This window comes from Myotis davidii, unplaced genomic scaffold (genome assembly GCF_000327345.1).
Source record: "Myotis davidii unplaced genomic scaffold, ASM32734v1 scaffold470, whole genome shotgun sequence".
NCBI lineage: Eukaryota > Metazoa > Chordata > Mammalia > Chiroptera > Vespertilionidae > Myotis > Myotis davidii.
The window spans coordinates 321,766-349,046 of record NW_006282125.1 but is presented as its reverse complement, the minus strand read 5'-3'; the positions used below and the strand labels follow the sequence as shown (position 1 = coordinate 349,046).

At 47.2% G+C, this 27,281-nt stretch overlaps 2 protein-coding genes across 2 annotated transcripts in view; one reads left to right on the top strand and one right to left on the bottom strand.

Moving 5' to 3' along the window:
* The window catches only part of LOC102774312 (cilia- and flagella-associated protein 44), a gene marked incomplete at its 5' end in the record, with an annotated part of 31,473 nt that extends 13,935 nt beyond the window's left edge, over nucleotides 1-17,538 (top strand). The window contains 6 exons of the mRNA XM_006752682.2: nucleotides 1,698-1,828; nucleotides 3,141-3,257; nucleotides 4,992-5,193; nucleotides 10,071-10,231; nucleotides 12,971-13,105; nucleotides 16,169-17,538. Coding sequence (XP_006752745.1) covers nucleotides 1,698-1,828; nucleotides 3,141-3,257; nucleotides 4,992-5,193; nucleotides 10,071-10,231; nucleotides 12,971-13,105; nucleotides 16,169-16,342 — 920 coding nt within the window. The remainder of the gene's footprint in view (nucleotides 1-1,697; nucleotides 1,829-3,140; nucleotides 3,258-4,991; nucleotides 5,194-10,070; nucleotides 10,232-12,970; nucleotides 13,106-16,168) is intronic.
* Nucleotides 17,539-17,696: 158 nt separating this feature from the next.
* The window catches only part of BOC (BOC cell adhesion associated, oncogene regulated), a 70,540-nt gene continuing 60,955 nt past the window's right edge, over nucleotides 17,697-27,281 (bottom strand). The window contains exons 11-21 of the mRNA XM_006752681.2: nucleotides 26,743-26,902; nucleotides 26,293-26,403; nucleotides 25,605-25,811; nucleotides 25,080-25,261; nucleotides 24,595-24,700; nucleotides 24,168-24,290; nucleotides 22,159-22,377; nucleotides 20,381-20,616; nucleotides 20,099-20,175; nucleotides 19,364-19,557; nucleotides 17,697-18,479 (exon numbers count right to left, since the gene is read on the bottom strand). Of these exons, the coding sequence (XP_006752744.1) occupies nucleotides 18,292-18,479; nucleotides 19,364-19,557; nucleotides 20,099-20,175; nucleotides 20,381-20,616; nucleotides 22,159-22,377; nucleotides 24,168-24,290; nucleotides 24,595-24,700; nucleotides 25,080-25,261; nucleotides 25,605-25,811; nucleotides 26,293-26,403; nucleotides 26,743-26,902 (1,803 nt within the window). The 3' untranslated portion in view covers nucleotides 17,697-18,291. The remainder of the gene's footprint in view (nucleotides 18,480-19,363; nucleotides 19,558-20,098; nucleotides 20,176-20,380; nucleotides 20,617-22,158; nucleotides 22,378-24,167; nucleotides 24,291-24,594; nucleotides 24,701-25,079; nucleotides 25,262-25,604; nucleotides 25,812-26,292; nucleotides 26,404-26,742; nucleotides 26,903-27,281) is intronic.

Sequence of the window (27,281 nt, the reverse complement as noted above, 5' to 3'; positions counted from 1 at the left end):
AGGAATCCAGCTTGGAGAGTGATGAAAATGAGTCTGGATCTGAAGATGATGTTTTGGATGATTCTTTCTGCCCATCAGGTAAGTTGGATAAAACCAGATGTTCTCTGTGAAGTAACTATGAATTGGCCATACCAAGAAGATCCTTTCTTTTCTTTATTTTTTTTTTGGTCTTCTCAATTATTGCATCATAATATTTAAGGAAAGGATGGTTTAAGGTATACAAAGTATAGTCTAATGAATACTCTGGGGGGCTCTCTGGATGGTTGATTTTCTGTTTCTTTAGGTGGCTATATATGAGTGACAAATGATCTGCCGACGATCTTTAGTCCATTGAGGGTCATTAATTATGCAGCAAGTTTCATTTTATGGAAAAACAAAAGATTATTATGTATTTTTAAAATGTTTTTTCTTTTTACAAAGGTCTCCCTTTTTTGACAAACCCATTCACATTTTCATATTTCAATCTGTTTTGTCAGGGCAGTTTGTACCAGTTTCCTGGAGATTCTTGGCAATTTATATTCACTGTTTTCACTGGTGAAACCAGTCTGAAACACCCAGACCAATACTCTTACAGTTTCAATAGGTAAATGATTCTGTAGAAAAATAATTTCTATTTGATCTAAAATTTATTTTTCTAGTCATTTTATATAAATTATAAATCAAATTTTAAAGTTTAATTCCAAAAAAATTTTAAATCTTGTTTTGATTTTTGAAAATAAGAGTCATCTTAAAATCATAATCTTTATGAGTAGAAGAGAGCTACAAAATCTTGTATTGCACCTTGTTATTTTATACCAGGATCCAATGGGTTGAACAGTCCCACAGCTAATTTAGTGGTAGAACTAGGATTAGAACTAAGGTTCCTGAATTCCATTGTAGTACTCTATTATATTTTCACATTAGAGGCCTGGTGTATGAAATTTGTGCACTGAGTGGGGGGGTGTGTCCCTCAGCCCAGCCTGCACCCTCTCCAATCTGGGACCCTTTGGACATCCCTCTCACAATCCCGGACTGCTGGCTCCCAACCGCTAGCCTGCCTGCCTGCCTGATTGCCCCTAGCCGCTTCTGCCTGCCAGCCTGATCACTCCCTAACCACTCCCCTGCCAGCCTGATTGATGCCTAACTGCTCCCCTTCCGGCCTGAGTGCCCCCAACTCCCCTCCCTTGCCAGCCCGATTGCCCCCAACTGCCCTCCCCTGCTGGCTATCTTGTGCAAGGGCATGACAGTCAATTTCCATATTACCTCTTTATTATATAGGATTCTTTATCTGTTAGTTGGTGGGTAAATTTGGCTGTTAGTGTAATATAGCGGAAATTGATATAGAGAGACTTGTACTTGAATCCCATTCTGCCACATGTCAGCCATGTGCCCTCTCTGAGACGTAGGGTCCTCATCTATAAAATGAAAAGAGTAGTTTCTGCCGTGTAGGGCCTATGAGCCTTTAATGAGATAACATACATAAAGGGCCTAGCATAAAGCCTGGCTCAGAGGACCGCTCTGAACATCAGTGCTAGTACCATAATTACCATCCTGGTTAGTAATAGTTTCCACCTGGAATAATGGAGCCCCAAGTGTAATGAAACCTTGCTCGTTAGACCCACAAGTGGACATGGATCATTCTGAAGCCCCAAACCCACATGTCCAGTAGAAATACGTTCCATAACAAACGGGACTTCTCTTTGATTGTGTCTTTGCAGATTGCGATGTGAGTCTTTATGAACTGGCACTTCAACTGCGAGAGAAAAGGCTCGACATTGAGGAGGCCTTAGTTGAAGAGAAGAAAATTCTTGATAACCTCAAAAAGGAATATGATACATTGTCCAAAAAAGTATGCTTTGCCTTTTTTTCAGGTCTGTTTATCCGCCCTCAACATGGTACTCGTTCTCCCAGCTAGAACATTTCAATTCCATAGCAATGACATAATGTAGGATTTTTCCGAAGAGAAGACGCACTTCAAATGTTACATCCAGGATTTTTTTCCTTCCAGCACAGTTATGCTGGGGGGGCCATTGGACTTCCTTTTCTTAAATCATTGATTCCCAAATTTTTATGATTACATACTTCTATATGTAAAAAAAAAAAAGTGTGGTGCTTGTACCCACATAATAAATGTATATTTATATATAAGTTGTATTTATGCACTATTGTACAATATACAGTTGACTCCTAAACAGCCGAGGTCCACTTATAACAGAGGTTTTTTTCCCCAGTCAATTCTATAACCCCAGGTTTGGCATTTGTAGATTCAACCAACCACTGATGGAAAACAGTAATTCGGAATCTGTGGTTGGGAATCCATGGATGTGGAGGCTCAACTTCAGTTATATGCGGATTTTCAATTGTGCAGGCTTGGTGCCTTTACCCCCACCTCCACATTGTTCAAGGGTCAACTGTGTTCTGTATAATATGAAACATTCACAAGAAGAGAAATTAAAAAGAATAAGATAAAAGTCAATAGAAATAGAAACTCAGATATTTTCTTTCTTCACTTTTTAACTCTGGGTTGTGTGCATCCCATGTCGGAGACCAGTTAGCTAACCTTTCGGTATAATTATATTGATTAATTTCTCCCTTATCTGCTCATTTTCCCTCTTGGGTATCTTTCCTAAAGTAACATCACTTAACTTGATTGATATTCAGAGATATTTTTGATAGATTGCTTCTACTCTTTCAAATAGGAAATGATTTGGGAAACTTTCAAGTTTTTAGGAGATGAAGATGTGCGTCAGAAATACTGTAGTTAGTAGTTTCATCACTTTAAAGGCTTTCCCCTTTAACTTACTGAGCCTACTATGACCAAACAAGATTCAAACCATTCTGACAAAGACACTCTGTACCAAAAGCAGCTTTTCATGTGAAAAGAGAAGGGAAATGAGGACATGCCTTCTGAGCTCACATTCACCAGAACTCTGCACTCTGGGGACATAGGTGTGGTGGGAAAAGTGGTGTAGGTCACGACTTAGGATGAAAATACCATACATTTCTGGGCTGCAAACTGGAATCACCCATTTCATCCCAGCCCAGCCCAGCAACGCAGATCCTGCTCATGCTTCTCCTTCCTCCCAAGATGGCCTCATTTGCCACCTTGGGTACGTGTTTGCTGAATCTTGTCAACATTTCACTCATGGGGCCTCCCACAGGTCAAAATTGTGGCGAATAATCTGAACGCAGCAGAGGAGGACCTGGAGGCCTATCAGCGAGAGAAGCAGCAGCAGCTGAATGAAATTCTGGTTGTGATTCCGCTCAAGCTCCACCAGGTGAGGGGCCCAGAGAGGATGTCCTCCTCTGTCTGAGCAGAACCACCCCACCCAGGCCTTTCCCAAGGGTCCCTGGTCGGGAGAAGAGCAGTCCTTTGCTGAGAATTCTCCCTGTAGGGTGACATGCCAGTCACACCAAAGCACATGCGTTTCCCGGCGGCCTGCTGTTCAGCTGTGGAAGTTGAATCATTTCAGGAGAATGGTGACCTGGGACTTAGGAGTGGAGTGGCTTGGCAGGTGAAATCTTGGATCTTGCACACATATCACTTTTCACACCATCTTTAAATAGACGTGAAGTAATAATGCAAGAATGATCCTCACGTAATCTCTACTCATTAATGACAAAAGTCAAGACAAAAGGAAAATTTTCTTTTGCCCCATTTTGTGTTCATCTCCACCCTCCACTTGAATTCTAATATTTTAAAAGACAGAGATACATATCAGTGAGAGAAAAGGCTCATCATACTCTATTTTGTCAGGTAAAAAGAGAGAGCGCAGTATTTGGGAAGAAAAACCGAGGATCAGCCTTATGTATACATGCGTCTGTGTTGCGTGCTGTTGAGTTGGCTCTGACCCCAGGTGACCCTATGAATGAGGGATGTCCGCAGTGTCCTGTCCTCAGAGCCCTGATCAGCTCCTGTAGACTCGTGCCTGTGGCTTCCTTTATGGAGTCAATCCGTCGCATATTTTCTCTCTTTTCCTGCTGCCTTCTATTTTCTTTTTCTAAAATATATTTTATTGATTTTTTACAGAGAGGAAGGGAGAGAGATAGAGAGTCAGAAACATCGATGAGAGAGAAACATCAATCAGCAACCCAGGTACATGTCCTTGACCAGAATCGAACCTGGGACCTTCCAGTCCGCAGGCTGATGCTCTATCCACTGAGCCAAACCGGTCTCGGCATGCCTTCTATTTTCCCAGCATCATTGTCTTTTCCTGCCTTCTCGCGATGTGCCCTAACTAGGACCGTTTCAGTTTTGTCATTTTTGCCTTCAGCGATGTTTCAGGTGTAATTTGCTCCGCGTAACCTGACGCAAACTGGGTCAGCTGTCTGTAGCAATTTGCCTAATGTGCCAGCCCTGGAATGTCAGTCCCATCGTTGTGCAGTAGACGTTAGCTGTGGGAAACTGTTTATTGCCTTCACTATCTGATAAGCATAGACTGAAACCCCCGAAGGCTGGGTGCCTTTGAAGCCCTAGCAAAGCTCGGAGCTAGGCGCCACCTCTGTTTGTCCAGACAGTGGTAGCTGAAACTACTCCCCCATTTATTATTATGTAAAACCTTGCTGATGGGCTAGTCTGCCTGTTAATGGGGGGTCACCTGCCTAAGGGCTATGCTAAGGGCTACTGCAGAATCAATAAAAGCTTGGTGAGGCCTGAGCACAGAGAGGAAGTCCTTCGGGACTTGCCGCCTGGTCCCCCAATATTGCAAAATTATCTCGTGTCTTTTTTCCTCATTTGCTGTGCGGCTCCTCTTTCAGATACCGAACCCTACTCCACGCGGGTCGTGGAAGGAAACACTCAACAGTTAGCCATGATCTGAGTGGGCAGATCTGCCGGCCCCAGAGGGATAATTATAATGTGCTCATTCTCCGCGGACAACCTCCTGCTGTCACCCAGGCCAGCGACAATGACCTAAACAAGGAGCGGAAGGGACTGCTTGCCCTGTGCTCTCTGTGACTGCACATTTAGTTTGGTCTCTGCTTTGATTTTTGTCTGGTTTCTTTTTTGTCAGATAGAGTATGTGATATTTGGAGAAATACCGACGGACCTTTCTGGAACGCTGGTTTTTTCTAACCACTCCTTGAGTCGGCTCCAAGGCCGCATCGTGCAGCTCCAGGAGGAGAACTCCAAGCAGCAGAAACTCAACAAAGAGTGGCGGGAGAGACGGAAGCAGCTTATTCGGGAAAAGAGAGAGATGGCGAAAACTATAAACAGTGAGTAGCTGGGCCCACCATCATCTGGTAATGTCGACTGATACGTAATATTTATTGATAAGAGGGAACTCTCAAGTGACTGTCTCCAACTTTGAAAACACGCCTTGACCGGTTTGGCTCAGTGGATAGAGCGTCGGCCTGGGGACTGAAGGGTCCCAGGTTCGATTCCGGTCAAGGGCATGTACCTTGGTTATGGGGACACCCCCAGTGGGAAGTGTGCAGGAGGCAGCTGATCATTGTTTCTCTCTCATCAAACATCGATGTTTCTAACTCTCTATCCCTCTCCCTTCCTCTCTGTGAAACATCAATAAAATATGTTAAAAGAAAACAGTAAGTAACTGAAGAATTAAGAGGAAACAAAGGCACCTTCTCATCTTCCTACTTATTATCTCTCTTACCAATCAGTGATCACTGTCCTAGTTTAAAGTGATACACCTTCTATCAAAGAAATGATTTCCCTGAATTATAAAAGGGTATGTGTACAATGAAATGCGGAATAACACAATAATAACCCACGCACCACTAGCAAGCTTGAGAAACCTTCCTGCTTTCCCTTTCCGCAGGATCAAGTACCAGGCGAGTACATAGGTATGTGCGTGTGTCCACACACACTAGGTGAAAGTACTCTGCGTGCTTTTTAACTGCGATACTATATTATTCATATAATTTTGCAGTTCACTGTATGAAACCAGTTTTTTAGAGTTATCCAAATTGCTACGACAGCTGTTCATTTTAACTGCTATTACAGCGATTTGCAACTGGTGAGCCGCAAGAATTTCTAAAACATGCAATCCCTATTTAATCAGGGGCAACGGCCTCTTCACTCTTAGGTTGTCAACTAAGTAAATGACAACAGCCAACACAAGAATAGCCATCTCATGTGAAGGAATCAAAATTATACCTATTTTTTTGTCAGATTGACAAAAAATAAAACTTTTTTTGGTGTGCCGCAGAAGTTCAATAATCAGTTTGTGTACCATGGGATGAAAGTGGTTGAAAATCACTGTGTTATTATAATAATCCATTGTAGAGCTGTAAAATAATTTATTTCTTCAGTCTCCTGTGGATATTTAAGGTATTTCCAATTTTTCATGGTGACAGGCAGTGTTTCAGTAAACCTTCTTGTATACGTCCCCGTGTGTGTGTGTGTGTGTGTGTGTGTGTGTGTGTGTGTAGGTGAATCCCAGATGGGCCCCTGGGTAACAGAGGGATGTGTACTTTTCAGCTCTCTGCAAAGTTGCCAAACTGCCCTCTAAAGTGGTTTTACCATTTCAGCTCCCCTCCCGCTCCCAGCAGTGAGTGACAATTGCCCAGGCTTCGTATTTTCATCAGTGCTTGATGCAACCAGGCTTTAATACTTTTGTCAACCTGGTGGATGTTAGATTGTCTTTCATTGTGGTTTTTATTCACAGTTCCTTGATTCTGGTGAAGTTGAACAACTTCACATACATCTATTTGTGTTTCCTTTTCTGTAACTTGCCTGTCATGTGCTTTACCAATCTGTAACTTCTTTTTTCGTCATTTTTAAAATTAATTTTAGGGAGTTCTTTCTATATTCTTTATTTGTCCATTAAATGCACTTCAAATCTCTTCTCACTTGTGGCTTGCCTTTGTCTGTGTTTAGTGTATCTTTTGGGGATATAGACATTTTAAATCTTAATATAGTTCATTTTATCTATTAATTTGTGCTTTGTGCATTGCGTGTGTGTGTGTGTGTGTGTGTGTGTATGTGTATGTGTGTGTATTGTTTAAGAAATCCTTTTCTGCCCAGCTGGTGTGGCTCAGTGGTTGAGTGTTGACCCATGAACCAGGAGGTCATGGTTCAATTCCCAGTCAGGGCATATGCCCGGGTTGTGGGCTCAATCTCCTGTGGAGGCCATGAAGGAGGCAGATCAATGATTCTCTCACTTCATTGATGTTTCTATCTCTCAACCTCCCTTCCCTTCTCAAATCAATAAAAACATTTTTTAAAAAGAAATCCTTTTCTGTTTTGAGGTCATAAAGACTTTTTTATAGTTTTCTCTTTTAGTAGTGTTCTTCACATTTGCATTTTTAATCCATCTGGAACTGGATAGTATAAGATGCAGTATAAAGATTATTATCTTAAAATTTTTTTGTAATATCCAATATATGGAATCTATGTGTAAGTTATTAAGTATTTCAGCTTTAATAAAAATAATATTACTGTAGCATCTACCTTAATACCACAGAACTGTACATTTTAAAATGTATCCTTTAAATCATTTTTTGTCATGTGTGTTTTGCTACAATTAAATAGATTTTTTAAAGAAAAGTTGAAAAAGAAAACCAAAAAAGGGAGAATATAGTGGTCAACTAGTCCAGGTTGCTTGGGTTTATAAAGGCCACTTCCCACAGTGCGGATGGCACTGCCCTCCAGGGGGCTGAAGTATAAAATTTAAGAAGTCCATGTTAGTGCTCCATGTTTGCATAACACTTATTCGAGACACAGGTGTAAACCTTGAGGTACTCGTGTTTCTCACGTGCTTCATGTTCCTTTGGCTTCTGTAGCCCATGAATGCTGTTTATATTTGGAAGTACTATTCATCAAGCCAAGGAATAAACAAATATAAAAATGAGGAAGCTTCTTTCAATTTGGGGAAACTAAGTTTGGGAAAATGTGTGAAGGAAATGAAATGAAGTATCACACTTTTGGAGTGTTAGTTAAAATAAAATAAAACATAGTTCCTCAGTGTGGGAGTTTTATTCAGTGACTTTTAGTTCTCTCACCTCCAGGCCATTTTCTGAAAGCAAGTTGTGAATTTGGTTAAAAAGTGATTTCTAATTCTGAGTATGAAACTAGAGTGAGTTCCTTTCCTGTAGCCAGTGATGAGAGACCCCACAGTTGGTATATGGTTACCTCCTCCCCCGCCACCCCGGGAAAGAAGAGAAGAGTCTAGGGCCGTGGTTGGCAAACTGCAGCTCACGAACCACATGCAACTCTTTGGCCCCTTGAGTGTGGCTTTTCCTAAGCCTTAGGAGTATCCTAATTAAGTTAATAACAATGTACCTACCTATATAGTTTAAGTTTAAAAAATTTGGCTCTCAAAAGAAATTTCAATCGTTGTACTGTTGATATTTGGCTCTGTTGATTAATGAGTTTGCCGACCACTGGTCTAGGGCAGTGGTTCTCAACCTTGGCTGCACATTAGAATTACCTGGGAATCTTTTTAAAATCCTGATTTCTGGGCCTCAACCTCTGGAAATTCTGTTTCTTTGTTATGGGGTGGGGCTACAACACCAGTAACAAAGAAACAGAATTTCCAGAGGATGAGGCCCAGAAATCAGGATTTTAAAAAGATTCCCAGGTGATTCTAATGTGCAGCCAAGGTTGAGAACCAGTGGTCTAGGGCATGGCGCTGGAAGGGTTACGTTTCCTCCATTCCAAGGAGGGCACAGCTCACAGACATGGGAAAGGTGGGTGGCATGTTCCAGAAGCCTTGATGTCCCCAGTGAAAATTAGCTGGTCTGATAGAGTCAAAAGGGCATTAGGTTGGCTCCACGGGGGGATGGCAAGGACCAGAGTCCATGTTGTAGTGCATTGCCATGGGAGAGGTTATCCCCTCAGAGGGGGCTAGCTGGAGGGGAGCCAAGGGGCAGCCATAGGCCAGCCACACTGGGCAAGTAATTTAACCCTTTCATTTGCATCACCGGTTGTCATGGCCACCGTATTACACACATCGATGGTGTCCCTCCTCACACAGAATAGAAACAAGTAGCCCTCCCTGGTTTGTGCCTAATGGCAGCCTAACCACTTATCCTGTGACAACTCAACCATAACAATGATACCTGAAGACAGTTTCTGCACCACCACAGAACTGTGTCACGTTACACCCGAGGGCCTTCAGACTTCACTTGGAGATGGTCTGTGACTGAGAAGGTCTCCTTACAAGATTACATTTTCTTGAGCTGCTCAGAACACACAGATGGATTTTGCCCAGGTGTTCCAGCATTCTCACATTGGGGAAAGACAACAAACACAAGTGAAATACATTACAGGTCAGTTGGAGATAGTCATTAAAAAAACACACTAAAAAGGACTGGGAAAGCCAGCGTGAGGTCCCTAGGAGGATGGGAAGGGCTCTCTGCAAAGGTGATGTGCCTGGTAAGATGTGGCTCTTCCCGCAGGAGGACCAGGACCTGCTGTTAGTTGCACCTTCGGAACTGAGTGTATTGGGCATGTCTCCCACGGGTGTCCCGCTCACTTTCAGAAAATGGGCTGGACAGAGTGAACCATGTGGCTATTTGGGAAACAGCCTTCCAGGTTGTGGGAACTGAGATAGGAGTGAGCCTGGCATATATGAGATGCCAAGGAGTAAACCAAGAGTGAGGTGTGAGAAAGGAGGTGGGAGAGCTAACACCGGCAGGGAGGGTAGACCATGCAGGGCCTGTGAAACACCACAAGACTTTCATGTTTACTTGGAGTAAGATGGAAACTTTTCTTAAACGCCTGCTCTATTCTTAACACTGATACTATAGCAATCAATAATAAAAGACTTACAAATGGACGTGTTTATAATCTAGTTGGAGTCTGAGGAGGGGCAGGTCAGGTTGCGTAAGCCAGTGGGGAAGATGAGTCTGTTGAACGCGGACCTCCTGGTTCATAGGTTGACCCTCAACCACTGAGCCCCACCAACTGGTTTACACAAGGTTTTGAAGTAGATGAACAGATAATGCAGGAATGAGCATTTTAAGTGAAGAGAGCAGCAGCTGAGAAGTTAGAGAGGAAAAATCAACTGGTAACAAAATCTTTTTCCATCTTACAAAAGCCCGTCCTGAGGATGTTCTTGTTACTGGTATTGTTCACTTGGTAACGGTGGGAGCGGTTGAACAGCCTGGTAGTGACTGTCTTCTTTCAGAAATGGAAGAAACAGTCCGCGATCTGATGATCAGCAAGTTTGGCCGCGTGATAGACCTCGCAGCTCTTCAGACCCTCTCTGTGAACACAACACTTGAGGAGCTCAGGATCAAGAAACTTCGAAAGGAGATAACGAATGCCAGGGAAATAAAGCAGTGGGAGGTAAGGACGGAGGGCACCTGACCTACTTCGGTTCAGTCTAGGTGGAGGCAAGGAGTCCTGGAGAGCTGTATGCAGTTCCTGCGAAGCATCTGCATAGCTGAAGGCGGGTCTGTGAGCCCCACTTCCCCATCCTACCCCTCCACTGGGAACTTCTGATCTTTTTTGTTTTTAGGATTTGGAAATAATTTTAATTCAGTAGGAAGATGCTCATGGTCTAATGCAGGATATAAAATTGTATATATAATATTATTTTAATATGTAAGCTTATAGCTATATAGTAATATATACATATATATTTTAAAATATGCTAAAATATTACCAATATTATCTTTGACCTTTTTTGGATATGGCTGCTTGATATTTTCTTCATTTGTTCTTGTATTTTCAAGCTTATTATAATAGACTAGAGGCCCAATGCACAAAATCTGTGCAAGGGGCTCGGCCCTTGCAGCTGTGGCAGCTTGCCTAGGCCCTTGCAGCCCTAGCTTCATCCAGAAGGTCCCCGGAAGGTTATTCGGCTGTCTGGTTTAATTAGCATATTATGCTTTTATTATTATAGACTAGAGGCCTGGTGCACAAATTCGTGCACATTAAAGGAAATTCATTAGAAGAAATATTTTAGAGGCCGGGAAGGGACCGCGGGAGGTTGGCTCCAGGGTGTGTCCAACCCATCTTGCACAGTCCCCATCAGCCAGACCCCAGCAGCAAGCTAACCTACCAGTTGGAGTGTCTGCCCCCTGGTGGTCAGTGCATGTCATAGCGACTGGTTGAGCGTTTGGTCGACCATTTGATCAGACACTTAGCATATTAGACTTTTATATATAGATTTTTATATATTCCTTTTATGATCAGGAAAAAAGGACATCTAGGAAAACGAAATCTGGGAAGGATTACCCGGGTTTTCAATAGTCAGAATAACATTGTTAATAAATTAGACCTTGAAAGTTATTCAGAACAAATTATTGATCTTTAATATTCTTTTAAGGCCTGTGTTGTAGACATGTGGTAAGAATTTATGTCTTCTAATTATCATGTTTGGAGGCAAAAGTCTATCAACAATATGTATTTTGAATTGATTGTAACCTCTTGTTTCAGTAGTTTCAAAGCTCTTCTTTGATAGAAATGGACCCATGAATAGAATTTGTCCTTACAGAGTGGGTGGTGGATGGCGTGTTGCATTAACTCTCAGACTAAGCTTTTCCATAGTCATCTTGGGTCCCAAGCAAGTCCCTCAACCTTTCTTTGTTTTGGGTTCCTCTTTTATAAAATGAGGGGTTAGACATAGTGGCTCCTATGGTCACTTTCAGCTCCAATGACCTGTGATTTTTATCTTGTTTTTGAGGCAATATCTGTGTTTAGTTCCAATGATTTGTAGTCTGTTCCAGGAAATGAAGCCACTGAGGCCAAGGGCCTTAACAGTGTATGCACAGTTGGTGTCCTTGCTTATTGGCTTTCATTCAAAGTTCTGAGAAAGAAAAATTTAAACTACCAATTAATATATTATCCTGTTAAAATAAGAAAATGCAAACCCGGAGAGGAATATGTATCAGTGTAACTTCGGCCTGGCCGGCATAGCTCAGTGGTTGAGCATTGACCTATGCACCAGGAGGTCACAGTTCAATTCCTGGTCAGCACATATGCCCGGGTTGTGGGCTCGATCCCCAGTGGGAGCTTCTGACCTTAAGCCTATCTCTGCCTCCTTACCGTTCACTTAGTCGACCTTGGGATGAAGGCACCAGCACTGGCACTTGGGGTCCAGGGTGCATGTAAATATGATGGCAAAATGGCTTGATTACAGAAAGACTTCGTTTTGAGGTCAACGTTCACGTATAAATGCTCCAACAGTGTTAGAAACTGAACGGCTATCCTCTGTGGATCCTAATTGTGTTATTCTATAGAGCATTTACATGCTGTTACAATTTGGAATTTATTAAGCTCTGAGTAACAAATTTTATAACAAGATGCGGACTAGTTAGCTGGCAGGGCCTTAGAAGATGTCCATGCCTATGTCATTCCTAGAGCATGAGGTGAGGCGGTGCCCAGGTACAGCCTCATTCAAAGACAGGAGCTTTTATGGCAATTTCATCGCCTACAAGTCATTATGACTTCTTCAGTTTACTGCCGAATTTCATCAGTAGATAGGGGAGGTGGAGAGGTTGCCAGTGCTCTCTTGTCTTATCCTTTTTTTATCCAGGATTTGCCACTGTGCTGTAAAGAAGTAAATGGTTGAGGTGCTCATGTGATAGGATTGGTCTCCATGAGGGGAATGCTAGACAGGATATGTGCAACCTAACATAATTTATTGGAGCACTAAGAGAACAAAGGAAAACCACCAGCAGATGTATGGCCATTCAGGGACTTGGGGGATCCTGGGCCAAGACTGGGGAAAGAGCAACATCTAAAAGTTTTCTGCTTAAATTATCATTCTCCCTTTTAACTAGTGAATACCAGCACTCAGTCTGCGTACTAGTTCATTCCTCAACAATGGAGTGATATCGATGTCTGTCTTATTTTGCCTACTTTTGTCTTTGATCATACTTACAGTCTTCTAATCTTTTCTGTAATCAGATTAGACCCCATGCAGTTGCTTCTGGCTGCGTTTTCATAGTGACTTCTGGTTATATTTTTCCATGTGCACATCACTTCCTTTGCCTGATGGCTTTGATCAAATCTGCACATTCATTTTTCTCTATTTCCTCTCATTTATGTCACCCATTCTGCATCTTCCTGCCCTGGTAGGAAAAGATTGCTCAAGTGCGCTGGGAACTGATGATGAAGACAAAAGAACACACCAGAAAGCTCCACCAGATGAATGATCTATGTATTGAAAAGAAGAAGCTCGATTCTCGGTTGAACACGCTCCAGAACCAGCAGGTATGCTTTCCTTCGGACCCTCTGTGGCATGGGCCAGTTCGGTAGCGGTAGTGTTCATGGGAATTTCAGTGCTGGCATTTCAGCAAACCTTGATCTTACTAGTAGACCGCTTCTCGCCTCAGCCTGGTCCCTGAGAACACAGATGTGACACTGGCCCCATCAGAGGGAGCCTGAGGAACTAGTTTCATCGTGAGCATCTTGGGGCCATGAACTTACATAAATGCTAATCTATGGGGTTTGCCTTGGCCCTGGAGAGATAAGGCTATTTAGGTATAAATAGTACTAATATACTACCCGAATTTGGTGCCTAACATCCATTTCCAATATCTGCTCCTTCCATTTAACCTAAAGTGGGTGTCTTGACTTGCGGGCTCTCACGTGTTGCCTCACTAAAGCACTTGTTCCTTCTTAGGGCTTTCAAATGGCTCTTTATAATATTTACTGAGCCTAACATTGAGTTCCTTAATTTGTGGTGGATACTACTTATTTAATGAAATTCATCCTTCAAGTCTTGCCCTCCAGGAACCCAGCACCTATTCTGAATGAACTATAGCTCATGTCCTTGCAATAGGTTTTGCAAAACTGCCCATTGTTTCTCTTGGTTTTCTTGAAGCACCTAGCTGTGGCCTCAGCCAGGAGTGCTTTCCCCTGAGGAAAGCATCAGCATCACCTGGGAGGTTGTTAGAAATAACCCAGATCTACTGAGTCAGAAGCTGGGGGGCTGGGGAAGTCCTGGCATCAAACCGCATTAACAAGCCTTCTAGGGGACTCTGATGCATGCTTGAGTTTAAGATCTCTGGTCTAAGTTCAAGTCCAAAAGGAGGAAAGAATATGGTTTATTCCACGGAGAAAGAATAAGAGGATTTGGAAAGCTTAAAAGTGGACCTTAGATTTGAGAGGAAGCTTAGAATCAGAATACCGAGGGCCCTTTATCCACTAAAGAGTTTGTGAGTGGAGAATCAAGGCAGTGTTGGAGAGGGTTGACACCCAAATAAAATCGCAGAGTGAGCAGTCAGTAAACATTTGTTGACCTGAAGTGCTTTGACAAGTCCAGATGCATTGGGAAGAGTTTGGAGGTAGATCAGTTGGATGGGAAAATTAATATATATGTCTTTACAGAGTGTACCTTTACAGTATATCTTGACACATGCAGTCTCTCTTCAAAGGATATCTCATTTAATCTTCAAAACACTACTTCCTAAAGCTCAGAGTAAGGAGTAACTTGCTTCAGCTCTCAGAGCTAATGCACGGGAAGTGAGTTTTTAAAACGAGGTCTGTCCACCTCCAAAGCTGACTGGGTTGTTCTTACTCTTACGACAGTCGAGGCATGCATTGGGATGTAGATGGTGAGAAGCTAGCTAGTGTCAAAAGAAATTCCCAAGTAAGATTAGTCAAAAACTTTTTGGATATGGTGAGGAGAATGAGGGAAAATTAAGGTGCCTTTAAAATGATGCCTGGAATGACTGGTGAGTTGGTACAAGCATTTAGCTGCCGGTAACCAAAAGCCCCATTGAAAGTAGCTTAAACAAATAGGGCTCATTTTTTTTTTTCACTGAACGAGAAGTCTAGAGATGACTTAAGGGGTTTGATTTAGTGGATCTGTGATATCAGTGGCCAGCATCTCTGTGATTCTCTCTGATTCTTTGAAGTTCTCCTCAGAGTCACAAAACAGCTGCGTCAGGTCCATGTTTCACATCCACATGCCAGCCACTTCTGTGCCTTCATAAGGAAGCACCAGTTTTCTGCTTATATTCACTCAGCCAACCCTAGCTGGAGGAGAAACTGGGTGATGTTAGCGTTTAGCGTTCACAGCCTCTACAGTGAAGGCAGGCAAGAGAGGAGCTATTGGGTAATGATAACCCCTATTTGCTAGGAAGGTCTGCCATCATAAGTGAGGGTAATGGACAAATCATGGGCTTTTGGCTTCAGGTAACCTGGTTGTAACCCTGCTTCCGGTCCTTAATAATATAATCGCTTGGGCCAGTTCATGCACCTCTGTCCCAGTTTCTGTAAAACTAGGCCACCACCATCGAATTCACAGTTGTTGTGAGGATTAAATGAAGCACCTGGCAGAGTGCAGACTAGCTGGGTGGTAATGTCCTGCCCTTTAGCTCATGTTCAAATTTTATTGAGTAACTACTTAGGTAACAAGTTCTAGGGTGAGTGCTGGGTACAGTGGTGAGATCCAGGATCTCGCAAGAAATATATCAAACATTTAGGTTGAACCATAACAAATTGCCACTTTCTTTAGGTTAAAAAGTGATCAAATGTCATACATTTTAAATGGTGCACTCTGATGATTCCAATGACACAGGGTGGCTGTTTTGATAGAACACAGAGCAGGAGACCCTAGTCTAGTCCATGGGGCAAAGAAGGCCTCCCTGAAAGTGAGGTCTGGAGCATGAGCAGGAGTTGGCTGGACAGGGGCTGAAATCAGATAAGGACAGACAGATGATTTCCGGTTGTTGTTAATCCTCACCCGAGGATATTTTTCCATTGATTTTTAGAGAGTGGAAGGGAGGTGGGGGAAAAGAGAAACATGAATGTGAGAGACACATCCATGTGAGAGAAACACATTGATTGGTTGCCTCCCATACTTACCCTGACCAGGGCCAGCAATCGAGCCTGCAACCGAGGTTAAGTGCCCTTGACCGGAATTGCACCCAGGATCCTTCAGTCTGCAGGGCAATGCTCTTATCCATTGAGCCAAACTGGCTAGGGCAGGACATAAAGATGATTTTCTTTTCAGAAAATAAAATATGGTGATGAGCTGTATAGAAAAAGGAGGCACCTTGTCTTTTATAATTCCAGTGATAAGCCCTCCAAGGTATGAATGGCGGCTTACACATCTAAAGGATACTTGCATTTTAAGAGTTGTTTGTTAGTGCAAAGGAACACATTTCTAACGGTGGGATTTCAATGGACGAATGCAAGCCCCTTAAAGGAAGGAGCAATGGCTGTTTAAATGGATTAAGGCAGGCACTTCCATATAAGAACATATAAAAACAGACGTTTTCTCATCCAACATGATGCTTCAAGTAAGGAGATGCTTTCTTTCAACAGGGCAATGCCTTCCAGGGCCCTCGGAGAGCAGATATTATGGCAAGAGAGAAGGTCACTCACCTGATCCAACTCCAGGCGGAAAGGATTTTGGCCTTAAAGCAAGAGATTGCTCTTTTGCGTAAGAAAGGTGGCATTATCCTCCCACCCATTAAGTTCCCACCGGAGAACAGATGAAGCCCCTGTGCCTTTTACTTTTTTTTTTTGTCTCAAATCCACCCAAGATTTCTGACATAAATTTCCCCAGAAGTTGTCTCCTGCGACAGTCTTTTATTTTGAAGTGAATGGACCTAAAAGTCTAAAATGAGATCCAGCCAGGTAATGCCCAACATCTGTTATTGAGCTGAGCTGTTTCACATTTGTTTGGAACCAACTGGATTGAATGTGAAGTCTCAGAAGGCTGTGTCTCATACTAAGAAAGCATCTTTCATATGTCTCCTTTTAGGATACTTGTGTTTGTGTTTGTTTTATCTGAATTTTTAGCCATTGGCAAGAAAAGCTAGCATTGAGAGTGTTAGCTGGTCCCTTTTCTGTTGCTGTTTAAAGCCAGTGGGCTAGAAGGTGAGCGGTAGCCTGGATTTGAGGGCCCCATGGATTAGCTAAATGAAGATTGGGAGCATTCGCCCTCACCCAGGTTGTGTCTGAAGTCACATCTTATTTCTCTTACCTGTTCGACTTCTCCTTGCCTATCATTTGCATATTGCTTATAGTCCTTCACTTTCTTTCTTAATTTTTTTTAAAATTCTACTTTTCTGAAAGTCATGTTGCATCTTGATGAGTTTTTCCAATTTAGCTTTGGCTGGAAAAAGCGGGTAACAATCTACCAGCTGGCACGCTACTGCTTTTGGCCAGCAGAGGGAGCACTTGTCCTAGACTGCCATCAGTCCTGGGGCTTTCCTACCGTCTTGCTCATCAAATTCATGACAAGAGTAAGAAGCCAGATGCCTCTTAATGAGATTGTGTGTCTCAAGAGGCATTTCATCTGTAACTCAACTCTACTGAGATTGAGAAGAGGCCTTGCAAGCTTCAGCCTCCATCTAGTCCCGGGTATGAGGATCCTATGGATGGGCAGCAAGCAGTAAGTAAATGTGGGTTTTAAACAAGTGGTGAGTCAGCTCCCCTGGCAGTGTGGGTGTATCTTTGGAAAGAAGGGAAGTGAATGTATCAGGCACCACATGTGTAGCGTAACTCTTAAATACTTGGTCTTCAGCACACATGGACCTCTACAGAAATGATTAGTTTCATTCCTTGACCTGACCCGAGTTTTACCTTCAGTGCAGTCAGGAGGAGAACTGACTCTGCTTCTCCTTGCCTCCTGTGCACTGTCTCCCTCTTGGACTCAGCAGTTACTATTGCATCCCACGTTAATAAAAGCACAACCGACATTCCATATTTACAGACAAAAACATTGGAGACATCTATCTTTTCCAGATCTCATCTCTTGATCTGAAAACATCACAAGTGGGTATTCTCTTCAGATACTCAAAGACCGAATCCTAACATCTAAGGAAAACGCTGACTCATGCATGACTAAGCTGAAGGTTACAGGGAAGACTAAACATTTATTTAGAAGTTACAGTGTTTGTTTTTACAGAGCGATGTTGCCGCGGATTATTGATTCTGGAAGGTCTGTTAATGCTTATAGTACTATACACATCTGAGTCTGTTCTCACGGGCGTCTTCTGGAGACCTTGCCTGTAGCACTGGAGCTGGCCGTCTTCACAGGTGTCTGCAGCCTGTGCGCCCCTGGCCTCTGCGTTCCCCGTTCCCCTTCCCCGTGCGCTCCTCACGCACAGTGAGCGGGAGTCTTCCCTCGGGCAGCTGCTCTCTGGGCCTCTGCAGCCTCCTGGGCAGGGGCAGAGGTTCTGAGCCGCCTCCTCAATCTGGGTGCTGGCCAGTCCGTGTTCCTCTTTCCTGGTTTGCTCCTGGTATGTGGTGGCTTCTTTGTTTAACCTCTCATACCTCCATGGGTAGGAGTCCCTATGTCTTTCCAGAATTATAACAACACATATACATTTATTTACAAGTGCATAAATATATAAATATGGCTATTATAGAAAAATAAATACCAATTTCCTCTGTCTCTTTATAAACCATAATAGTCTTTCTGGAATGCTGGCTTCTGCCTAAATGATGGGGGGTGGTGTTTCAAAAGATATGTGCACTGATGGGCTGGGGGAGAGCTGCCTCCCGGGCTCCTGTCCTCCGTGGGTCCCCGTGGGGTGCTGGGGGCACCACTCTCCTCCACCCATTTGGCAAGTGTCAGGACTGTCCACTTCTTCAACCGGTGCCAGGCCCAAGCAGCACGGGGGCCCTGCGGGGAGAGAGAATGGAAACATTAACATCCTGACTGTCCAGGAAGTGGCACTCTGAGGCACTGGTCACACTCGTCCAAAAGGGGAGAGAGAAACCTACAGCCATGACAAGGCGATTTCTGGTCTTGATCACCCCACACACAGTCCATTCCCCCAGGGGAGCCCATCCAGTGTCAGTGGCGCCGGGCCTGGCTCTAGGAGGTGAATTCCATCTCCCAGAGGCAGGGTTGAGGGTCTGCACGTGGACCTACAGCCACACCACGGAGGCTAAGAAACATGACCCAAGCCTCTGCAGCATCTGGCACCCACCCAAGAATCCACTGATTTCCAAGGCACTGGCCCAGGGAAGACAGAGGGAGGGGCTAGTGTGCACTGAGCCCCACGGAGAAAAGTTCTGTGGAAGCACAGAGAGTTCTGATGGTTGTGAGAACTTGGCTCCCTAATAATTGATGTAACCTTAGTCCTTAATTAAGAGACAAGACCCAACAAAACAAGGTATTTTGGCGTGATTAGAGAGCGCCTCTTATTATGAGAGGCAGTAGGAATTTGGAATGGCCTTAATGCAGAGACCAAAAAATGTCTTTCTCTGAAATGGGATGGTGTCCTTTTCCTCAGCCTGTGAGGACGAGGCTTGTGATGGTGGAGAAGGACCCGACCGGTAGGCCCCTGCACATCAGCTAGGCCTTCGGGCAGAAGGGACGGTGGCCAGCCCCTGTCCTTCCCCCGTCTCTCCTCATTAAAGCCGTGGACAGCTCCCTACCAAGCACCACCTTCAACGACTTCTCCCCAGCACCCCTCTCCTCCAAGTCACTCCTGGGTTGTGGGTTCCTACCTCATGCTACCTCCAGCCTCTTTAATTTCCTGCTCTGCCCCTGGCACAAACCTGGGTGAAAAAGAGGGTCCCATGTTGCTTCCAGCCCCGGAGTCTGGGGTCCTCGCCTCATCCCGGACTGGCTGGTTGGAGCAGGCTGCTCCTGGAGGGGGTGGCGGTCCTGGCGGGCCTGCAGCCGCTGGTGCGTTGAGGCACCAGGCAGTGTGTACAGGAAAGAGGCCTCGTCTGGGTTGGCCTTGGCTCCCCTGCATGCACAAGACCAAATGGGAGTGAGGTGTGGGCAGGGTGGGCCCACGTCCCCACCGCCCAGCTGCTTCCCTGTCGAGAACACCAGAGGGGAAAGGGCCCAGATGGGCAGGGGCGGCTCCCTTATGAACATCGAGAGGTGCCACGCCATTTCCAGGTAATTCTGGCCTCTCTCCATTGTATTCCATGCAAGTCCTAAGTGTATTAGAAAATGTGGAGTCACGGGCGTCTGGGCAAAGCCAGCAGTGCCTGGCTCCGCAGCCTGCCAGGTGGGGGGCAGATTCTGAGCGGCTGACCAGTGCTCCAGAGCAGAAAGGGCTTCCTAACTGCAAACACTACCCCTTGGGACCGGGAGGGGGAGGGGAAGGCCAGTGGAGCAGGCTGTCAGATGCGGGGACCCCTTAGTCTAGAAGAAATGAGGAGCATGAGGAACATCGCAAAGCTGGCCCCACCTCTCAGTGGCTGGTGCTGAACCTGAGGGCCTATGGGAGAGAGAGCTCTGGGACTGGAGGCAGATGCAGGGGTGGGAGGGCCTGTTACCTGGGAGGCGGGGCACTGTGGACGTCATGTCCATCGCCAGGAGCGGTCTGCCTCCGGAGGTGGTGGGTGTCGTCCTGCTGCTCAAAGGGAAGAGGAATGGCAAGGTCATGTCGGCGTCCAGGACACGTTCCCGTGCATCCTCTAGCAGGATGAGCTGTTCCTGACTAAGGAAGCCTGGCCCGCAGTCCAGGCCTGGAGGCCGGCAGGGAGGCAGCCTCAGGAGGCGCCCAGCCTCCCCTCCAGGGCGGCCGCACCTGCTCGCCCGCACCCAGGATGCGTTACCTGTGGCCGTGCCCCGGGACAGTGCTGCGGAGGCTTCACGCCTGGGTGGCCCATGGCAGGCGCAGGGCAGCCCCTGTTCACATGCCCCCCATTGGCACAGGCCCGTCCATTGGTGCCGCTGAGGTAGGGCTGCCCGTGGGCTCGGTGGCCGGGAAGTCCTCCCAGCGGCACCATAGTGTACTGGCAGGAGGAGGACAGCAAGGTACTTCGAGGAAAACCCAGGTCTGTTGTATGTTCTGGAAGGAAGAAGGACAGAGGTCTGTTGAGGCCACAGAGGCCTGGGCAGCTAGAAAAAGTCCCATGTGAACCTCAGAAAACTCCTGAGCACAGGGTCAGACCAGGGAGGCAGGGAGCTGGCACCGCCCTAGAGACGAGAATATTCTCCCTCACTGCTGGGAGCCGGTCCATCCTTGCTGTTTCAAGGGACCTGGTATATATGGCATACTGTTCTTAATATGTTTGCTCACCTTCTTGGCACTATGTGTTTTAACCAAGGTCACCTCTCTGAGAAAGGGTGTTTCCCCAGGTAGGGATTTTCCCCTGAAGTTAGGGAGGGAATAAAACCCCTTAACTAAGTGCCAGGCGGGTAATTAATCACTTTAACTATGAACAATCATGCTTAAGCTACATAATCTTTACTCCCTGGAATGGAGATACGAAACACCCTAACCTTTGGAATAGAGATTGATAGGATTGGAATCAACTGGTATAAATACAGATATAACAAGACAACAGGATACAGAACCTAGACACAGAACCTACACAGAACCTAGAAGAGAGAGAACATGGCAAAAGATCCTGGACAGAAACTGGCAATAGAACCTAGAGACAGAACCTAGCGAGAGAACCTCCTAGACAGAACTTGGCTGGAGAAACTAGACAGAACCTGGCTACAGAACCTGGCAACAGAACCTAGAGACAGAACATGGCTACAGAACCTGTATAAAACAGCAAGAGAACCTGACTAGAATCTGGTGACAGAACCTGGCTGGAGAACCTAGCGAGGGAACATGGCTACAGAACCTGGCTGGAGAACCTGGAGAACCTAGCAAGAGAACATGGACACAGAACCTGGCTGGAGATCCAAACCAGAACTTCGCTGGAGATCCTGACCAGAACTTGGCTAGAGATCCTGGCTAGGCTGCTGATCAACTGAACACTGTCTCTGTGTCATTCCTTTTTCACCGACTCCGTCCACACCTTTGGGGACCCCTGGACCTGCTGGGGTTGGACCCCAGAACCTCGCAAACTTCTTCACGCTACTCATTTCTCCCTAACAGCGACTTCCTTTGCAGCAGCGATGAGGGTGAGGAGAGACGGGGACAAGTGTTCAGGAGGAGGAGGAGGAGGTGAGCGAACACAAGGAGCAATAGTTAGGGGAGGCAAGATGGACCAGGTGTGCTGTAGGAAGGGGGGAGTGCAGCGCAGCCCTGGACCCAGAGCAGAGGCAGGAAACGTTTGGCGGGGAGAGGTGGGTAAGTGTGAACACAGAGCAGCAGCTGCAGGTGTGAAAAGGAGTTGGAGCCAGATGAGTCCTGAGCTCCTGAGATGCAGAAGGGCCAACTCCCCCTCTTCACACTCTCCTCCACCTGCCAGGTCCGAGAGCTGAGAGGAGGGACTCAGTCCTGGGGTGTTCTGTGACTCTCCCTAAGCCCTCTGGGGACCCAGGAGCTTGCGCCCCAGTGAATGGGAAGCAGGCACCTCTGATCCTGCCCTGGGGAGAGGGCTCCCTCCCTCCCTAGGCTCCTCCCCTGGTGTGGGGGAGGGCGCTCACTCACTCTGCTTGGACCAGGCCCTCCACAAGCAGAAGGGGATGAAGGCGACGATGATGAGGACGATGGAGCCCAGGACGACCCCCACAATCAGGTAGGGCAGGTCGCTGGAGCGTGCCACCATGGCCCCCGTGCCCACCGGCCGCTCCATGGTTTCAGGGGGTGGCGGCTGAGGTGGAGCCGGAGTTGGGGGTGGGAGCCCGCCAGGATGACCAGACTTCCGAGCTGTAATTGTGAACAAAACTCCCATCAGCATCGATTTCTCTGACATCTCGTTCACAACAAACAGCAAACATCCGGATTCCATGGGTGTGGGAAATGGGGCCTCGAAACCCTTTATCGGGTGAGCGTGGGGTCCCAGCTCAGCAGGACCTTGGCATCTACCGTGAAACCTGGGATTACTGAGAACTGGACCTTGTATTTCAAAACACAATCAGAGAGTTGTGAGCCACGCCCGGAGCCAGGCTGGGTGCTCTGGGCAGCAGGGTGTGGGGATTTCCTGACAGAGGAGCTGGGGAACTTCAGGAAGAAAGTATAACAAATGCACGAAACCAGCAGGAGAACCAGGAAAGGAGGCATTCACCCACGGACTTGCTCGTCCTGGCAGGTTAAGGGGTGTGGAGGACTAGGCATGAGCCTGAGCCACAGAGCAGGAGGATAGGTGTGTTGGGCGGGACTCCCTGGGGCAGACAGTATCTGGGAAACGCTGATCCCAAGGTAACAAGGTAGGATGGTGAACTCTCAGGGTTTGCTATCAAGGTGCACCTGACATTGTTAACCCTCTTCTCAGCCGTCCCCTGGCCTTTCTGATACTGCAGCCTTCTGCTATACCCCAGCCTCTGACTGGTGCGGCTCCTCTCTCTTCTCCTGCTCTCTCCTTTTCAGCTTCTCCTCAGACACTGGGAGGTCTTCCTGGTCCCTGTCGGTCAGCACTCTCTGTGCACCCTCATCTGTTCCCATGATTTCAACCTAATGACACTTTCTCAGAAAAGAGACCCTAACCCATCCCTTCTCTTTACCTGTACTCCGCACCCTGCTCTCTCCCCTCAGCCTGTTCCTGCATAGTCACCACTGACCCCTCAGCAAACACATCCAACAATAGCCCTCCTACAGCCCACAGGGCCGTCTCCCCTCCTTCCAGGACCATATACTTTAACCGCCTGGAGGTCCTTGCAGGTTTGTCCAGTCCCCTAGGCCACTCCCTCCTCAGTCCCCCCGAAGATGCAATCCTTTCCAAAGGCCAGAGTGTAACCTGTGTGAGGGCTCTGCTTTTTGCCCTGGGCACCCTGATACAGGACCTCTGGTCCTGGGTGGATCTGCCCCTCACTGCACTGAACACGATGGAAGAGGGCAGGCAGTGCACACAGCAGGTGCTCTGTATTTGCTGGCCAAGTGATGGGAAGCAGGGCACAGCTGGAGAGAGATGTTGCCAATGAAGGAAAATGGGTTTTCTCGTCGCTATTCCTTAGCAATCTCCTGAGTTTGTTCTTTGCAATACACCTGCTTAATACGCTTTCAGTGTTTGCGAAAAGGAGACAGTATCTATCCACTTGACCAATGTGAAAATAAATTATTATGTGAATATGTTTATCATGTTTTAATGCAGAGAAAGAGACTGGGCTTGTAATTGGACAAACTTGGCCCAAAGTGTGCTCTACCACTAACTGGCCGCTTGACCTTGGTAAGGTATATCATTTCCTTTTCTGTCTCATGGGGTTGGAGTTAACTAAGTAAATAAACCAGTGTTAGCATCAAATGTTATCATAGGAATAAAGTGCTTATAGAAAATTTCCAACCTAAGAACGGGTTCCACTCCATGAGCTCATATAGGAGTGAGTTCCCAAGTTCTTTGTAGCCGCCATGTAGCAAGCCATCTGTACTTAATATGAGGCGCAAGCAAATGAAAGGGTAAGCATGATGAAGTTTAGGGGTACCTGGAAAACGAGTCTTCCTGGGGAAGAGACACCCAGCAAAGCACACAGAACAGAGACAGACACAGAACCCACAGACCTCACCTTTGGTTTCACAGATCATCACGTTGCTGAATTCACTCTCGCCGCCCTCATTAAAGCACTGCATCTTAATGTCATAGGAGGTCTCCGGCTGCAGGTGGTTGATGGAGTGCCAATACCTATCCCCTGGAAGAGAGACTCAGTCACACATGGGGATGTGGGTCTGGTTTACCTGGTCTCCACGGGCAGTCAGACTCAGGGCTGGGTGCTGGGGCGGCTGCCATGAACGGCCCCATCATCTGTTGTCCCATCACCATGGGAAGGAACCGTGCGGGTTTATGAACTCAATGACCCCAAGAGAGTCATGAAAGAGACGACGATATGGGGCACAGATGCTGTGTGTCACAGCAGCCCGGGCTTTACACCTTCACCAACACCAAGACCCCCCGTGCCAACAGAGGAAACCAAATCACACGGAAGCGTTTCTCACCTTCCACCATGTCCTTCTTGTAGTCACTGTCGTTGTCACTGTCCGTAGGCCGGTAATAGATGTAGAAGCCATGGATGGGGGTGTTGTTGTTACTTGCTGGGATATACTTAGGGAAAGGAGAAGAGACACGTTGACAGTGGAACAGAGATCACCAGTTGCGGCCATGGGGAATGGGAATTTCCCCAGCCTAGAGTTCAAAATTCACGGGGGGACCCTGGCCGACATTTCTGATGACATCCCCAAAGCTCTCTGGAGAATGCTGTATTCAGTCCAGAAGTCCCCCAGCCTTTAGAGACAAGAAACAAACGGACATTTCCCCAAAGAGTTAAGTCCCCTCTGAGCCTGCCTGGGTGGGGATGACGATGGGTGGACAGACACACTTAAGGGAGGTCGCTTAGGGGAAAGGCTGGGGAAGACAAGTGATTCCCTCTCACCCAACACGAGCTCCGCCCGCCTCCCCATGCAGGCTACGCAAGGCCACATACCATCCACTTGAGCATGATGGTGGTCTCATTGACGGCGTCGGTGAAGGTGATGTACGGGCCCGCCACGGGGCGCTCATAGAGGCGGCCGCTATAGCCCGACACCACGTATGGCTGGGAGGGGGCGCTGGGCTCGCTCTCCCCCAGCATGTTCAGAGCCCGGACTCGGAACTTGTAGGAGGTGCCTGGTGAGAGAGACACTCACTGATCCCAGGAGCTGGGTAATACCTTCCGACTTGCTCACAGCTCATTCAGGGCCTGGACCTGGGCGGGGGGTGTCTTCTGGGCAGACCTTCCCCAAAAGCAAACCCCAAAGGACTCGGGAGACATCACACCCTCATCAGAAAGGGAGAGAGAGGGCTTGTGGAACTGAGGCACCACAGAGCATCCATGGGAGCCTAGAGATGGGTGGAGGATGAGCAGTGAGAACCCCCACAGCTCCTGTTCTCCTCTTGGTGGCCAGGGGGCAGTGCGGGGGAGGGGAGGGGTGTGGGGACAGAAAGAGGAGGTCAGTGGCCAGGCCCCTACCTTTCTCTAGGCCTGTGATCTCCACTGAGAGCCTGGACGGAGGGATGGCGCTGGTGGCTAGCATCCAGTCCCCCACTTTCTTCAGCTTCTTGTATTCCACACGGAAGGACTGGATCGGGAACCCACCATTCCCACGGGGGATCCAGGTCACAAACACCGATGTCTCTGAGGCCATGGAGATGGTGGGCCTGTCTGGAGCTTCTGGGGCTGAGGGAAACCATCCATGAGGGAGGAAAGAGGAGAAAGACACGGTGAGAAGATGGTCGTGTTGCAACATGACTTGGCCTCTTCCTGATAGGAACCCGTTCCTCCCCACAGTCCCGCCCCCCTCCGGTGGCTGCACTGGGTCGTCCTGGGGTCACCTTAGATGGGTCACCCAGGTGGCCTTCTCCAAGGAGGAGTCCCTGGGCTAAGACTCCCGAAAGCCATACTTCTGCCAGGTCAGAGTGTGGAGGCGCAATGGCCACCTGTTCTCCCCTCCCCTGCCTCTGCACCCACAGGGTCAGCAACCCCAGAACTGGACTCCAGGGTTTTATCTGAAAAGCTTCAATCTGTACTTCTTCACTGTGGGGAGACACCGGAGAGAACCAAGAGCCCATTCGTCCTTCAGCAGTGAGCCCAAGGCTGTGGACCAGGTTCCGGTTATGTGCACGCATCATTTCTACCCCTGGGGGAACTGGGGGCTTACGGGAGAGGCGGCCGTGGTCTGGCTGGCTGCTGCTCTGGGGGCTGGCTCCAGGGTCATCTCTCTGGATCTGCTGCTCCTTGCTGGCCATGATTTCAGGTTTGGGCCGCCGTCCTGGGTAGAAACGGGTTGAGCTCAGCCAGGGAGGGAGCACGCAGTATTAGGTCTCCCTCTCCACAGAGTGCTTTCTGCCAGGAGGTCAGACGAGGAGGTGCAAGTAATGCAGGGCAGCGGAAGTGGGTCTGATCTCCGCTCTGCCTGAGGGGCGCCAGAGAGGCTGGCTGGTGGCATCCTGCTGAGAGGTGGGGCCTTAGCCTGGGCACACAAACCACAGGAGGCAGGCACTGGAAGGGTGGTGAGTAGTGGGACAAGGGGACGCTGGTCTCACCTGAGCCTGGGAGGATTTTCTCAGGCCCACGGGAACCCCAAGCTGGGGCAACGACTGACCCTCACCCGTTCGGAAGGTGACCATGGCTGTCTGGCCTTCGCCTGCACAGTTGTAAGCTGCCATCTCCACTTCGTATAAGCTCCCGGGGTCCAGTCTGGTGAGGGTCAGGCGGTGCTGGTTGGCTGGGATGCCAGAGATGGTCCAATCATCAGAGGTGTTTGTGACCTGCTGGGGAAGGTGGCTGGTCATAAGGACCGGCCTCTGGCCGGGAGCTCTTGGTGGCTGTGGTTTGCAAGAAAAGCAGACCTGAGCCCAGAGGGCAGGAAGGGTGGGTGGGAGGAGAATGGGGCAGGTTGGGGGAGCGGTGGCGCAGCAGAGTGCAGACTGGGCCTTCCAGCTCTAGGACAGTATATATAGTCAGGCTCCCCCCTCTCTCATCTAATGATCCCATCAAAAAAAAACCCAGCGGGGAGGGTCAAAAGGCCTCACTGACATTGCTGAGAATTTCGCCAAAGACCTCTCTTTTTCTGAAAAACTCACTTTACTTTCTTTCTCTTTGCTCTATTTAAAGCAAACAGTCTATATTCTAACTAGAGGCCTGGTG